The sequence below is a fragment of the Pipistrellus kuhlii genome, unplaced genomic scaffold (assembly GCF_014108245.1).
Source record: "Pipistrellus kuhlii isolate mPipKuh1 unplaced genomic scaffold, mPipKuh1.p scaffold_m20_p_21, whole genome shotgun sequence".
NCBI classification, from domain to species: domain Eukaryota; kingdom Metazoa; phylum Chordata; class Mammalia; order Chiroptera; family Vespertilionidae; genus Pipistrellus; species Pipistrellus kuhlii.
This window is the reverse complement of record NW_023425520.1, coordinates 9,509,052-9,524,650: the sequence shown is the minus strand read 5'-3', so window position 1 is coordinate 9,524,650 and position 15,599 is coordinate 9,509,052. Positions and strand designations below refer to the sequence as shown.

At 42.4% G+C, this 15,599-nt stretch overlaps 1 protein-coding gene across 1 annotated transcript in view; it reads right to left on the bottom strand.

Annotated features, from left to right (window-relative positions):
* The window catches only part of OBSCN (obscurin, cytoskeletal calmodulin and titin-interacting RhoGEF), a 169,425-nt gene that overhangs the window by 142,109 nt on the left and 11,717 nt on the right, over positions 1-15,599 (bottom strand). The window contains 1 exon segment of the mRNA XM_036450609.2: positions 14,973-15,248. Within this exon segment, the coding sequence (XP_036306502.1) occupies positions 14,973-15,248 (276 nt within the window).

Sequence of the window (15,599 nt, the reverse complement as noted above, 5' to 3'; positions counted from 1 at the left end):
GCTCAGTGGATAGAGCATTGGCCTGCAGACTGAAAGGTCCCAGGTTCGAATCCGGTCAAGGGCATGTACCTTGGTTGTGGGCACATCTTCAGTAGGGGGTGTGCAGGAGGCAGCTGATAGATGTTTCTCTCTCATCGATGTTTCTAACTCTCTGTCCCTCTCTCTTCCTCTCTGTAAAAAACTCAATGAAATATATATATTTTTTTAAATGGAACTGCCTTCTGACTCAGTGATTCTATGATACTTCTGGGAATATATCCGAAGAAACTCAAAACACTAATTCAAAATAATATATGCACCCCTATGTTCATTGCAGTGTTATTTACAATAGCCAAGATTTGGAAGCAGCCCAGGTGCCCAGCAGTAGATGAGTGGATAAAAAAGCTGTAATACATTTACACAATGGAATGCTACTCAATCATAAAAAAGAAAGAAACCTACCTTTAGTGATGGGATAGATAGACCTGGAGAGTAATATGCTCAGAGATATGAGACAGTCAGAGACAGACAAAAACCATATGAGTTATTGAACAAAATCGAAACAGACTCATAGATACAGAAAACAGACTGACATCTATCAGAGGGGAGTGGTATTGGAGGCTGGCTGAAATAGGTGAAGGGATTAAATGGCACCCAAACACCTCATTGGCACAGACACAGACAACAGTATGGTAATTACCAGAGGAAAGGACAGGGCAGGTAGAAGAGGGTAAATGAGATGATAAATGGTGACAGAAGGAGACTTTACTTTGGGTGATGAACACACAATACAATATGCAGATGATGTATTACAGAATTGTACACTTAAAACCTATATAATTCTATTAACCAATGTCACCACAATAAATGCAATAAAAATGAAAATAGAAAATATGGAATCCAGAAGATAATAGAATGGACTTGTAGCACGCTAATCAGAACATTCAACTTGAAAAACCACCTGAAAAAAAATACTGTGAGTGTGGACTGTAGAGAGAGGACAGAAGACATGGTGTGGGTGAGCCCATGTGCACAGCTAAGCACCTTGGCTGGGAAAGGAACAGTGTGGCAAAGCAGCTCCTGCTCACTAGGAGGGCAGAGTATCAACCACACACAGGGATTCCCAAACCAAAGCAACAGAGAAGGGAAGGGGAGCCCACATAACATCGGGCAGTGGGAAGAAGTAGGAATTCAGGCCACCAGGGGAACGCAGACCACCCTATCCCAGACAAAAAGTGAGTACTGGGTTACAGTACAGCCTGGGAAGCTCACCCGGATTGGAATCTGTGGGAAGGGCTACTCAGCAGAACTCCAGCCAGGAGAGGGGTCTGAGCAGACCACCCAGCAGTGAATCCGAGGGGTCAATTATTATCTGAAAGAACTTTTCTGGAAGAGCAGGATGGGGGCCAGTCTGAGTGTCCTGGGAAAAGGCACAATCCTCCCAACCTCAAACGAAGAGGAGCCTCCCCTTCCCCGCCTATGGAACAGCTCTGGGCTAGAAATCTGTGCCCTGGCAGGTGGGCCTGGTGGCATGAGGACTCGAACATCTCTGGCCAGGCGGGAGCAGGAGCAGAAGCCCCGCCGGTGAGAGCGGGCCTTGCTGAAAGATTAGAGAGCCAGGTGGGGCAGGTGATTTTTTTGTTCTGTTTTGCTTTTTGTGTGTGCTTTGCTTAAATCCCAACTGCTAGAGGTGGCAACAAGGGGTGCCAGCAATCCAGGAGAGCTGAGGCATTGGAAGGAGAGGAAGAGTCACCTACCCCTCCTACAAGCTAAGGGCACCACCCCCAAGGCAAGTCTGATAAAAGCATCCTGATCTGGACCAGATACCCCACCAAGCCTCGCTCCATGGGAGAAGGGACAGCAGCCCAGAACAAGCATATTCAAGGGGCAAGTCCCAGCAGACACAGCTCTGGACTGTGGAGGCCCCACCCACCAGAATACTTGGGAGGGGCTTCAGCCAGGCTGCCCAGGGCTAGGCAGAGACAGTGACTCACATTGGGCAGCACCAGAGAACTGCCCGGGAGGCCTGAGACCCACACACCAAGGGGCCAGATACAACCGCATCACAGCAAAATCCAGCGAGCTCCACAAATAGCAGACTCAAGGTCTTTTGTTTGTGTGGGTGTTTTTGGGGGGAGGGTGGGATTTGGTTTGGTTTAGATTTTCTTTCTCATCTTCTCTCTTTTTTTCTCATATTCTCTCATTGCTATCTTTTATTTTAACCAAATATTTTTTCTTTCTTAGTCTCTTTACTTTTTGTTCTTATATTTAATTCAATTATTTGTTCTTCTTTTTTTTCTTTTTAAAAAAATATATTTTATTGATTTTGTACAAAGAAGAAATTGAAACAGTCATCAAAAAGCTTCCAGCAAACAAAAGCCCAGGGCCAGATGGCTTCACAGGAGAGTTTTACCAAACATTCAAGGAAGAACTAAAACCTATCCTCCTCAGACTATTCCAAAAAATACAAGAGGAAGGAACACTTCCAAACTCCTACCAAAACCAGATAAAGACAACTCAATGAAAGAGAATTACAGGCCAATATCCCTCATGAACATAGATGCCAAAATCCTTAACAAAATTCTAGCAAATCGACTTCAGAAGAACATCACAAAGATCATACACCATGACCAAGTAGGATTTATTCCAGGAATGCAAGGATGGTACAATATCCGCAAATCAATAAACGTGATACATCACATAAACAAATTGAAAGATAAAAATCATATAGTCATATCAATTGATGCAGAAAAAGCATTTGATAAAATCCAACACCCTTTCCTGATAAAAACTCTTAACAAGGTGGGAGTACAAGGATCATACCTCAACATAATAAAAGCTATATATGATAAACCCACAGCCAACATTATACTCAATGGGCAAAAACTAAAAGCATTCCTTCTACGAACAGAAACAAGACAGGGATGCCCACTCTCGCCACTCCTGTTTGACATAGTACTGGAAGTACTAGCCATTGCAATTAGACAAGAGGAGGAAATAAAAGGCATCCAAATTGGAAAAGAAGAAGTAAAGTTATCCTTATTTGCAGATGACATGATATTGTACATAAAAAAACCAAAAGACTCCATTAAAAAACTAATTGACTTAATAAATGAATTTGGCAATGTAGCAGGATACAAAATTAATGCCAAGAAATCCATGGCATTCCTATACACCAACAGTGAAACTACAGAAACAGAGGCTAAAAAAGCAATTCCATTTACCATCACACCAAAAAAATTAAGATACCTAGGAATAAATTTAACTAAGGAAGTAAAGGACCTATTTGCGGAAAACTACACGACACTGAAAAAAGAGATAGAGGAAGATGTAAGGAGATGGAAGAACATACCATGTTCATGGATTGGTAGAATCAACATCATCAAAATGTCCATACTTCCTAAAGCAATCTATAGGTTCAATGCACTCCCCATTAAAATACCAATGGCATATTTCACTGACCTAGAAAGAACTCTCCAAAAGTTCATTTGGAACAATAAAAGACCCCGAATAGCCACAGCAATACTGAGAAAGAAGAGTAAAGTAGGAGGGATCTCAATACCAGACTTCAAATTATATTACAAAACCACTGTTCTCAAAACAGCCTGGTACTGGCAAAAGAACAGACATATAGATCAATGGAATAGAATCGAGAACCCAGGTATCAACCCAAATCAATATGCTCAATTAATATTTGACAAAGGAGGCACAAATATACAATGGAGTCAAGATAGTTTCTTCAATAAATGGTGTTGGGAAATTTGGACAGACACATGCAAAAGAATGAAACTAGATCACCAACTTACACCATTCACAAAAATAAACTCAAAATGGATATAGGACTTAAACATCAGATGGGAAACCATAAAAATACTAGAAGCATCCACAGGCAGCAAAATCTCAGACATATGCCAAAAGAACTTCTTCACTGATACTGCCCCTAGGGCAATGGAAGCTAAAGAGAAAATAAACAAATGGGACTACATCAAAATAAAAAGCTTTTTTACGGCAAAAGAAACCGTCAACAAAACAACAAGAAAGCCCATGGTGTGGGAGAACATATTTGCAAATAATACCACTGATAAAGGTTTAATCTCCAACATTTACAGACAGCTTATACAACTAAATAAAAGGAAGATGAATGATCCAATTAAAAAATGGGCAATGGACCTAAATAGAATGTTTTCAAAAAAAGACAGAAGGAAGGCCAAAAGGCACATGAAAACATGCTCAAAGTCACTAATTGTCCGAGAGGTGCAAATCAAAACAATGCGGTACCATCTCACTCCTGTCAGAATGGCCAACATCAACAAATCAACAAACGACAAGTGTTGGCGAGGTTGTGGAGAAAAAGGAACCCTCGTGTACTGCTGGTGGGAATGCAGACTGGTGCAACCACTGTGGAGAACAGTGTGGAGTTTCCTCAAAAAACTGAAAATGGAACTCCCATTTGACCCAGTAATCCCACTTCTAGGAATATATCCCAAGAAACTAGAAACACCAATCAGGAAGGATATATGCACCCCTATGTTCATAGCAGCACAATCTACAATAGCCAGAATTTGGAAACAGCCTAGGTGCCCGTCAGCAGATGATTGGATCAAAAAACTGTGGTACATCTACACAATGGAATACTATGCTGCCATAAAAAAGAAGGAATTCTCATCATTTGCAGCAACCTGGATGGTGGAGAACATCATGCTGAGTGAAATAAGCCAATCAATGAAAGAGAAACACCACATGACCTCACTCATTTGTGGATGATAAAGAACATTATAAATTGATGAACCAAGAGACAGATACAGAGACAGTAAAGCAACAGGCAAACTGTCAAATTACAGTGGGGAGGGGAGGAAGATCTGGGGGAGATAATAGATCAACCGAAGGGCTTGTGTACATGCATATAAGTACAACCAATGGACATAAAACTCTCGGGAGGGAGGGTATGTATGGGAGAGAGGGAGGGGGCAAAAAAAATCAATAAAATATATTTTTTTAAAAAGAAAAAAAAGAAAAATCAATAAAATATTTTTTTAAAAAAAGAAAATATATATATATATATATTTTATTGATTTTGTACAGAGAGGAAGGGAGAGAGATAGAGAGTTAGAAACATCAATTAGAGAGAGTCATCGATCAGCTGCCTCTTGCTCACCCCCTACTGGGGATATGCCCGCAACCAAGGTACATGCCCTTAACCGGAATCGAACCCAGGACCCTTCAGTCTCCAAGCCGACGCTCTATCCATTGAGCCAAACCAGTTTCGGCATGTTCTTCTCTTTTTTCTTTCTCCATCTTCTTTTCCTATTCTATATCTCATTTTATTTTATATTATTACTTTTTAAAATTATTATTATATTATTATTTTTTACCTTTTATTTTGATACACTATTTCTGATCTCTTCCTTCTTTGATTTCATATACTCACTTTTAAATTTATTTTATCGATAGTATTTTTCTTTCCTCCTTTAATTCTTCAGGTCTTTGTTAGTGTGCCTGATTTTGTTTGATTGCTTGCTTTTTCATCTTGGGTTGCTGCTTTGATTATTGTTTGTATTTTGATTTTTTGTTTGTTTGCTTTTTAGGGTTTTTGTTGTTGTTGTTGTTATTTTCTTCATGTTCCTTTTGGTTTGCTATTGTTTCATTCTGTCAGTATGTGCATAACAGTTGGCATGATGAGGTCGGGGTTGGGACTCACAGTCAATAAGCCTGAGGGCTAAACTCATTCACAAAAGGAACAACAGAAATCAAGACCCAAATTTAACAGGAGAACCCATAGCGTACAGCTCAGAAGATCAAGGAGTCTACACTACTGGGTCCCACTTGGAGACATAAGGATTTTCTTTAATACACAGAAACAAACACAAAGAAACAGGAAAAAAAAAAAAGAGGGGGAAATAAAGAAATAGGTCCCAAATGAAAGAACAGGAGGAATCTCCAGAAAAAGAGCTACATGAAATGGAGGCAAGCAAATTATCAGATATAGAGTTTAAAGTAAAGTTTATAAATATTCTCAGACAACTTAGTGAGAACTATAAGGAACTCAGTGCAAAATATCAGCATGACAACAAACAAAGAAATCATGAATAAGAATCAATCAGAAATGAAGAATGACATAGCTGAAGTAAGAAAAAAAAGAAAAGAAAAGAAAAAACCACCCTGGAAGCAATCAACAGTAGATCCGAGGAAACTGAGAAGAAATCAGCAAATTAGAAGACAAGGTAAAAAACAAAAAAGCAAAGAAAAACACCCATTCAGAAGCAATCAGCAAAAAGAATTTAAAAAGAAGGATCGTTTAAGGGAGCTTTGTAACAATAAGAAACGTGACAACTCCTGTATCAGAGGGGTTCCAGAAGATGAAGAATCTGAGCCAGGAATAGAATACTTGTTTGAAGAAATAATGACAGAAAACTTCACTAACCTGGTGAAAGAAAAAGTCACTCAAGTTCAGGAAACACAGAGAGTCCCAATCAAGATGAACCCAAAAGAACTCACATCTTGACACATCATAATTAAAATGGCAAACATTGCCTGACTAGCATGGCTCAGTGGTTGAGCACTGACCTATGAACCAGGAGGTCAGGGTTTAATTCCCAGTCAGGGCACATGCCTGGGTTGTGGGCTCCATCTCCAGTGTGAGGCATGCAAGAAGCAGCCAATAATGATTCTCTCTCTCTCCCTCTCCCTTCTTCTCTGAAATCAATAAAAATATATTTTAAAATAAAATGGTAAATGGTAAAGACAAAGAAAGAACCTTAAAGGTATCAAGAAAGATATAGAAAATTACCTGCAAGGGAGGTCCCATGAGACTGTCAGCAAACACTTCAGAACAGAAGGGAGTGTCATGAAGTATACCAAGTATTACAAAGCAAGTGTCTGAATCCAAAACTACTCTATCCAGCAAGGCTATCCTTCAAAATTGAAGGTGAAATAAAGAGCTTCACAGATTAAAAAAAAAAAAAAAAAAGGCTAAAGTCGTTTATCACTACCAAACCAGCACTGCAATAATTGCTAAAGGAAGTAGTGTAAGAAAAAGAAATAGAAAGAGAAGGATGTAGGCATAAAAAATATAAATGGCTTAAATGCTCCAATCAAAAGACTAAGGGTAGCCGAAACCAGTTTGGCTCAGTGAATAGAGCATCAGCCAGCGGATTGAAAGGTCCCGGGTTTGATTCTGGTCAAAAGCATGTATCTTGGTTATGGGCACATCTCCAGTAGGGGGTGTGCAAGAGGCAGCTGATCAATGATTCTCTCTCATCAATGTTTCTAACTCTCTGTCCCTCTCTCTTCCTCTCTGTAAAATATCAATAAAATATATATTTTTTTAAAAAGACAAAGGGTAGCTGACTGGATAAGAAAACATAACCCATTATATTCTGTCTACAAGAGACCCACCTCAGAACCAAAGACTCATACAGAATAAAAGTGGAGGAATGGAAAAAAATGCTTCCATGCAAATAGAAATGAAAGAAAAATCTCTGTAGCAATACTCATATATGAAAAAACAGATTTCAAAATGAAGGCCATAGCAAAAGACAATGAAGGTCACTGCATAATAGTGAAGGGATGGATAAAAGAGGATATAAATCCTGGCAAACATATATGCACCCAATATAGAAGCACTCAAGTGTGTGTGTGTATTACACACTTCTTAAGAACTTAAAGGGAGAGATCAACAGCAATACAATCATAGTAGGGGACTTTAAAACCCCACTGACATCACTGGATAGATCTTCTGGACAAAAAAATAAACAAAGAAACAGGGATCCTAAATGACACACTAGATAACATGTAATTAACTGACACAGGACATTTCACCCCAGAGCTGCAGAATATACATTCTTCTCAAGTGCACATGGGTCATTCTCAAAGATAGACCACATGTTAGAACACAAAGTAAGTCTCTTCGAGTTCAAGAAGATTGGAATCATATCAAGCATCTTCTCAGATCACAATGCAATAAAATTAAAAATCAATTGTAATAAAAAACACTCCAAAATATTCAAACACATGGAAGCTAAATAGCATCTTATTAAACAATAAATGGGTTACCAATGGGATCAAAGGAGAAATCAAAAACTTCCAGGAAACAAATGAACACACAAAAACCCAAAATATCATATGTGGGACACAGCAAAGGCGATCCTGAGAGGCAAGATTATAATACTACAAGCCTACCTTAAAACACACACACACACACACACACACACACACACACACACACAAATTCTATCTAACCTTACAACTAAAATAATTTGAGGGAGAACAAGAAGGAAAAACCCAGAGTAAGTAGAAGGAAGGAAATAATAAAGGTTTAAGTGGAAACAAATGACATAGAGACTAAAAAGAAAAAAAACAATACAAAAGGTCAATGAAACCAAGTGCTGGTTCTTTGAAAAGATAAGATAGATGAACCACTAGTTAGACTCAAGAAACAAAAAGAGCCGATCCAAATAAATAAAATCAGAAAAGAAAGCGGAGAAGTAACAACTAACACCACAGAAGTACCAAGGATTGAACAATTATATGCAACCAAGCCGGAAAACCTCGATGACATGGACAAATTCCTAGAAAAATACAATCTTATAAATCTGAATCAGGAAGAATCAGAAAACCTCAATATAGCAATAACAACTGATGGACTAGAAACAGTCTTTTAAATAAAAAACTCCCAGCAAACAAAAGCTTTATCCAGATGGCTTGACAGGGGAATTTCACCAAACATTCAAAGTACTAACACCTATACTCCTCAAACTATTCCAAAAAATCCAAGAGGAAGGAACACTTGCAAGCTCTTTTAATAAAGCCAGCATTATCCTAATTCATATAAAGATACTACAAATAAAGAGAATTACAGGCAAATGTCCCTAATGAACATTGATGCTAAAATCCTCAACAAAATATTAGCAAATCAGATCCAGCAATATATTAAAAAAGATCACACATTATGAAGAAGTAGGATTTATTCCAGGAATGCAAGTCTGGTACAGCATTCACAAATCAATAAATGTGACACATAACATAAACATTGAAAGACAAAAATCACATGATCATATCAACCAACATAGAAAAAGCATTCAACAAAATCCAACACACTTTTTGATTAAAAAAAAAATCTCAGCAAAGTGGAGTGGAGTAGAGGGATCATACCTCAACATAATAAAGGCCCTATATGACAAACCTACAGCCAACATCATATTCAATAGGCAAAGCATTTTCCCTAAGAATAGAAACAAGATAGGGATGTCCACTTTTAGCACTCTTATTCAATACAGTACTGGAAGTTCTAGCCACAATGAAAAAATATCCTCGAGTGAGGATTAACAAACAAAATACTCTCAACAAAGTGTGTGTAGGACAGTGGTAGGCAAACTCATTAGTCAACAGAGTCAAATACAACGATTGAAATTTCTTTTGAGAGCCAAATTTTTTAAACTTAAACTTCTTCTAATGCCAATTCTTCAAAATAGACTTGCCCACACAAAACACTGGGGGTGAGGGAACATATGGGAGTGGGTGGGGGGCAATGGTAAGATATTTACACACATAATACCTTAATTAAAAAATGGAAAAAAAATAAATAGAAATTTTGAAAAATAGACTTTCCCAGGCCGTGGTATTTTGTGGAAGAGCCACACTCAAGGGGCCAAAGAGCCACATGTGGCTCGCGAGCGACAGTTTGCCGACCACGGTGTAAGAGAAACTTACCTCAACTTGATGAAGGTCTTATATGATAAACTCACAGCTAACATCACACTGAATGGTGAAAACCTGAAAACTCTTCCTTTAAGATCAGAAACAAGACATGGATGCCCACTCTCATCACTATTAGTCAACACCAGTGGCCTGGTGCAAGAATTAATTTGTGCACATTGAAAAGAAATTAATTAAAAGAAGTATTTTAATATCACTTGTCACCCTTTCTCTATAATAGAAGTGTCAGCCAAATTCACAATTGAAAATGACAGATGAAAACACACACATATGACTGGCTCCAGCAGAACTTCATATGTATAGCGCATGCGCAAGTCAACTTAGCCTTTTATAGATATACAGTAGCATAAACTTGCTTAATTAAACCTGCTTTCTGATTTAGCTAAACTTTTCCATCCCAGTGAAGCACCCCAACTTTTCTTTCAGGTAATTGTCAGCAACACAGCAGTAAATATCAACATGAAGCAGATTATTATTGTACATCATGCAGGGAGAACAAAGGGTAAAATATTAACTGCAGCAGTGCTTGACTATCTTCTGTGCAGTGAGATAACCTGAAGTCATTTTCAAGATCCACCATTTCTTACTTCCTTTCAGTTGGGTCAAGTTTCTAAGCTTTTTAAATCTCCATTTTCCAGCCAATGAAAAGAAAACAGGATTCCACCAAGTCTCTTATCTACCTACTCTAGGACTTCTGTGAGTATCAAATGAGATGAGGCACGGGAAAACACTTCACAGACATTTAGTTAAAGAGTAAAGTGTTTCCACCTGACTATAAAGCAAGCCGTGTTCTTGGGCTGAAGAAACTCCAAGGAGGCTAGTTGATAGTGAGACGAAGCCGGGCATTGATACTTGACATCATTACCCAGACTGTTGGACACTTAGCAAATTAGCCTTTTATATATACAGGTAGTACTGAAGTCCTAGCCACAGCAATCCAACAAGATAAAGAAATAAAAGCTCTAGCTGGTTTGGCTCAATGAATAGAGTGTCAGCCTATGGACTAAATGATCCCAGGTTCAATTCTGGTCAAGGGCACATGCCTGGGTTGCAGTCTCGATCCCCAGGGTGTGGGGGGAGGGAAGGGAGGCATGCAGGAGGCAGCAGATCAATGGTTCTCTTTCATCGTTGATGTTTCTGTCTCTCTTCTCCCCTCCTTTCCTCTCTAAAACCAATGAGAATATATTTTAAAAAAGAAAAGAAATAAAAGGCACCCAAATTGGAAAGGAAAAAATAAAATTATCACAATTTGCAGATGACTTGGTACCGTACTATATATATAAAACCTAAAGATTCCACACAAAAAGTTAATTTATACATATAAAAGCCTAAGTGACCATTACAACCAAACAACCAGAACGACCAGTCGACCAGTTGGTATGATGCACACTGACCACTAGGGGGCAGACGCTCAACGCAGGAGCTCTCCTTGGTGGTCAGTGTGTCCCACAGCCAAGGTCCCGCAGCACCTCCCCCCACCCAGCCAACCTCACACGGTCCTTCCCTGCAGCTGACCCAGCCCTAATGGGCCACAATCACTGGCCAGGCCGAGGGACCCCAACCATGCACAAATTTGTGCACTGGGCCTTTAGTAAAATTAGTAAAAGAATTCAATAAAGTAGCAGGATATAAAGTTCATATACAGATATCCCTCATATTCCTATACAATCAGACAAAAAAAATTAAGCAACCAATCCCATTTACAACTGCAACAAAATAAATAAATAAATAAAATACCTAGGAATAAATACCAAGGTGGTGAAAGACCTGTACTCTGAAGACCTTGAAGAAAGAAGTTGAAGACATGCTCATGGATAGAAAGGATTAATATTGCTAAAATAACCATGCAGATTCAATGCAATTCCTATCAAGATACCAATGACATTTTTCTCAGAACTAGAATAATCCTATAATTTATATGGAATCACAAAAGACTATGAATAGCCAACCATGAATGAGGAAGAATAAAGTTGGAGGTATCACACTTGATTTCATACTATACTACAAAGCCATCTACACTAATAAAAGAGTAAGATGCAAATTGACCATACCTTCATGACACCCACCAGCCAATCAGGAGTGAGTATGCAGATTAACCCAACAAATATAAAGGGTTAATTTGCATATCCAGGCATTGAGTGGCCAGGGGCGGGGTGGGTGGCAGAAGTTCCTCACTGCTCCAGCAGCTCTAGGCCTCTGGGCAGTGTGAGAAGCTGGAAAGTGCCTCTGGGCCAGAGCAAAGGCAGTGCTGGCAGCCAGGGGAAGAAAGGCACGTTCTTGTACAAATCTTCATGCATTGGGCCTCTAGTAATAATCATAACAGTGCTGTGGTATTGGCACAGAACAGACACACAGATCAATGGAATGAAAGAGAGACTACCAAAAAAACTTTGCCCGCAGGGTCAGGACACATATAAACATCAACCAGTGAATGCATAAATAAGTGGAACAACAAATCTCTCTCCCTTTCTCTCTCTCCTCTCCCTCTCTCTCTCTCTCTCTCTCTCTCTCTCTCTCTCTCTCTCTCTCTCTCTCTCTCTCTCATCAATCAATAAATAAATAATTTTAAAAGCTCAATTTAAAGAAAACTCTATGCAAAGACCACCAGTTTGGGGTGCAGCCCCAGAGGCCTGTGGGCCTCCAGCCCCTCGCTATGCAGCCCAAGGAAGCCTCTGGCCGGGTGTAAGAGTGTCCCTTCTCTGTGCATAAACTTGACAGAGCTGTGTGAGCCTGTGAACACACAGGTCTCTGGGTCCCGCTTCAGAGAAGTGTGTTCCAAAGAAAGCCATGGTTTGGAAAGCTTGGCCTTAATAATCCAACACAGTTCCTGCTCAGCCTCCTGCCCAATCCTCAGACACAGCCAGCTGCTGCCATCCAGGACTTTCTGGACACCCGGGCACATGCACAATTCCTATTGTACTGCCTGCCTGGCACACTTGGGTTCATCCTCCAAGACCAACACAAAGGCCTGCTGCCTGGATCTCTGGCCCACCAAGCAAGCTCAGACCTTCCCTTGCCTACCTCATACCCAGAACCCAGTCCAGTGGTCAGAACTCACGCTGGCTTGGAGGGAGGTGGTGGGAAGTGGCCCGTGCCATTGCAGAGCAGCAGGGGTGGGCTTAGGGGGCAGTCCTTCAGCTCAGCCCTAGAAGCTCTATTACCACCACTTCACAAAGAGAACACTGAGATACAGAGGATGACTGCAGGAGCCCCCAGGAGGCTAGAACAAGTGACCACACACCGGGCTAAAACCACAGGGATCTATCCTCTGCAGGTCTGGAGGCCAGAAGCCCAGGATCAAGATATTACAGGGCCACAGGCTCCAGAGAGGGTCCTTCCTTCCCCTTCCAGCTGCTGGTGCCTCAAGCATCCCTGAGCTTGTGGCCACATCCCTCCATTTCTGCCTCTGTTGTCACATGGTGATTTCCCTGTGTGTGTGTCTCAAATCTCCCCTTCCTTTTTCTATAAGGACCCCTGTCACTGGATTCAGGGCCTACCTCATCCAGATCATCTCGTCTAGAGATCACCCAGTGAGGACATCTGCAGAGACCCTATTTCCACCAAAGGCTAAAATCTGAAGTCCCCAATGGGTGTGAATCTCAGGGGGGCAGGACATTAACAACTTGCCCAAGGTCATCCAGCTGCTAAGAGGCACGACTGAGCTCTGACCCTGTCCATACTCTGTTCCCTTCACAGACAGCCTGGAAGGGTTTGACCACCCTGATGTGGGTGTGGGCCAACCTGCCACACAGCCCCTCAACAGACCCACCTCCTCTAGTCTCGATGTCCCACTAACAGGAGAGGAAGGTCAGGGGCTCATCTCCCAGGCTGCCTAGAGCAGGGCGTGACTGTGGGACCCACACCTGGCAAAAGGCTTAAGGGAAAACTTCTTCTGGCTCCCAGAAAGGAAAGCACCTGCCTTCCAAACAGAAGAGACAACAGGTGACACCCAGTGCTAGATAGAAATGCTCCAAGATATTCACACAGTCTCTCCAAGCTAGCCCGCCAAACACAATAATGCATGTGCACACTGCTGTGAGCGATTCTGCAGAAGGAATTTAGGTCCCAGATCAGCTGGCTCTTAATTCATCAAAGGGAGATGACCCTGGGTGGGCCTAAACTCATCAGGGGAGCCCTGGAGGGGAAGGGCCCTTTCTGGCCAAAGACTGGACACAGGGGGATTCTCCACGGCTGGCCTGAAAAGGGAGGGACCATATGGCAAAGGGCTAAAAGTGGCCTCCATCTGCCAGCCAGCCAGCCAGCCAGGAAACAGCCTCACACTCATACCTGCCAGGGAGGGAAGTGACCAACAACTTAGATGAGCTTGGAAGAGGACTCCCAGAGGACTCAACGAATGGTATGTGGATTCCAACCTCTGAGACCCTGAGCCAAAAATCCAGCCACTCCAGGCTCAGACTTCCCACCTACAGAACGGTGAGCCCATCAATAGGCAGTTTTAAACCACGGAGTATGTCATCATCTGTTGCACAGCAGTAAAAATATAAAAACATCCCTTGCAATTCTTCCCATCTTGAAGGTGCTGGCTGGAGCTGTGAGAGCCATCTTGTGACCATAAGCATTAGAATGAAAACGGTGAAATGCTTAGGATGGCGGAGAATGAGAGACAGACAGCGCCTGAGCCTCTGCCAGGTCCCTGTGAGAGACTGCTGGATGTGGTCCTCGGGGAGCCACTGCCCTACTTCTCCCCCTTTGGAATCAAGTTGGCCTTATCCTTGGCTTTGCACAGAGGGAATGCAGAGGGGGTGACATTCTGGGATGGCTGGAGATAGATATTAGCAAGCCCTATGGTATCCACCATTCCCTGAGGGAACCCAGACACTATGTGAAGGAGCCCAGACTGGCCAGTGAAGAAAAAGGCCTGTGGGTGAGATGCCACCAGAAGAGAATGGGGTCTCAGAAAGAGAAGTAGACCAGCCAACATCACTGAAGAGGGAGACCTAAACCCCCATCAGCTCCTCCCCTGGGAGCCTTCCCAATTGGGGTGTCAGATGCGTGAATGAGGTCAGGCTGGCTCCTTATGTCGCCGCCAATACCACAGGAGCAGAGAAGAGCCAACCCCACTGAGCCCTGACCCACAGAATCGGGACAGTAATCAGGTTTTTCCAGGCCTCTAGGTTTGGGAGATATTTGTTACTCAACAACAAATAACTGGCTGAACAGGCCCTGAGAGGGTCGCTGCCTGCAGCCCCTGCACACACACTGAAACATGTCTCCAGGCCTGTTCCCAGGGTGCTTAAACCTCTGCTTCGTCAACTGACCTGGGACATCCAGATGGAAGGTGACCTTCTGGCCCCCGGCCTCGCAGCTGTACTCCCCGCTGTCCCCCTTGGCCGCCTGCTGCAGCACCAGCCGCCGGGTGCAGCCCGTGGCCTCCACACGCACTTTCGAGCTCCCACTCAGCTTCTTGCCATCCTTGTACCACGTCACCTCCGTCTGGGCCTGGGCCACCTCACAGCTCAGCGTGGCACTGGCCCCAGCCATGGCCTTCACCTCGCTGTGTGCAGACTGCTCCTTGGCAAACACCACCTTGGGCTCTGTGGACAGGGAGGGATACACAGGGTCAAAGATATTTTCAGAATCAGGAGGACAGCACTGGGTCAGAAGGACTAAGGAGGGAGATGGCAGGACAGGGAAATCCTCAAGGCTCAGTATGGCTTGCAGAAGCCCCAGCACCTTCTCAGCACAAGCATCTCATTCATCTGCACATTAACCACTGCCCAGGGGGGTAATCCCTTCTGGGGACACCGTGATGGACTTCTCCGGAGCACACACCCTCTAGCAGAGGGACTTATGGGCAGGAGGAGTACACACACCCTCCCCAGGTGACCAAGTCTTTCCTGGATGTGCAGGGAGCATTCCCACCGAGCCAGGGACAGGTCCTGGGC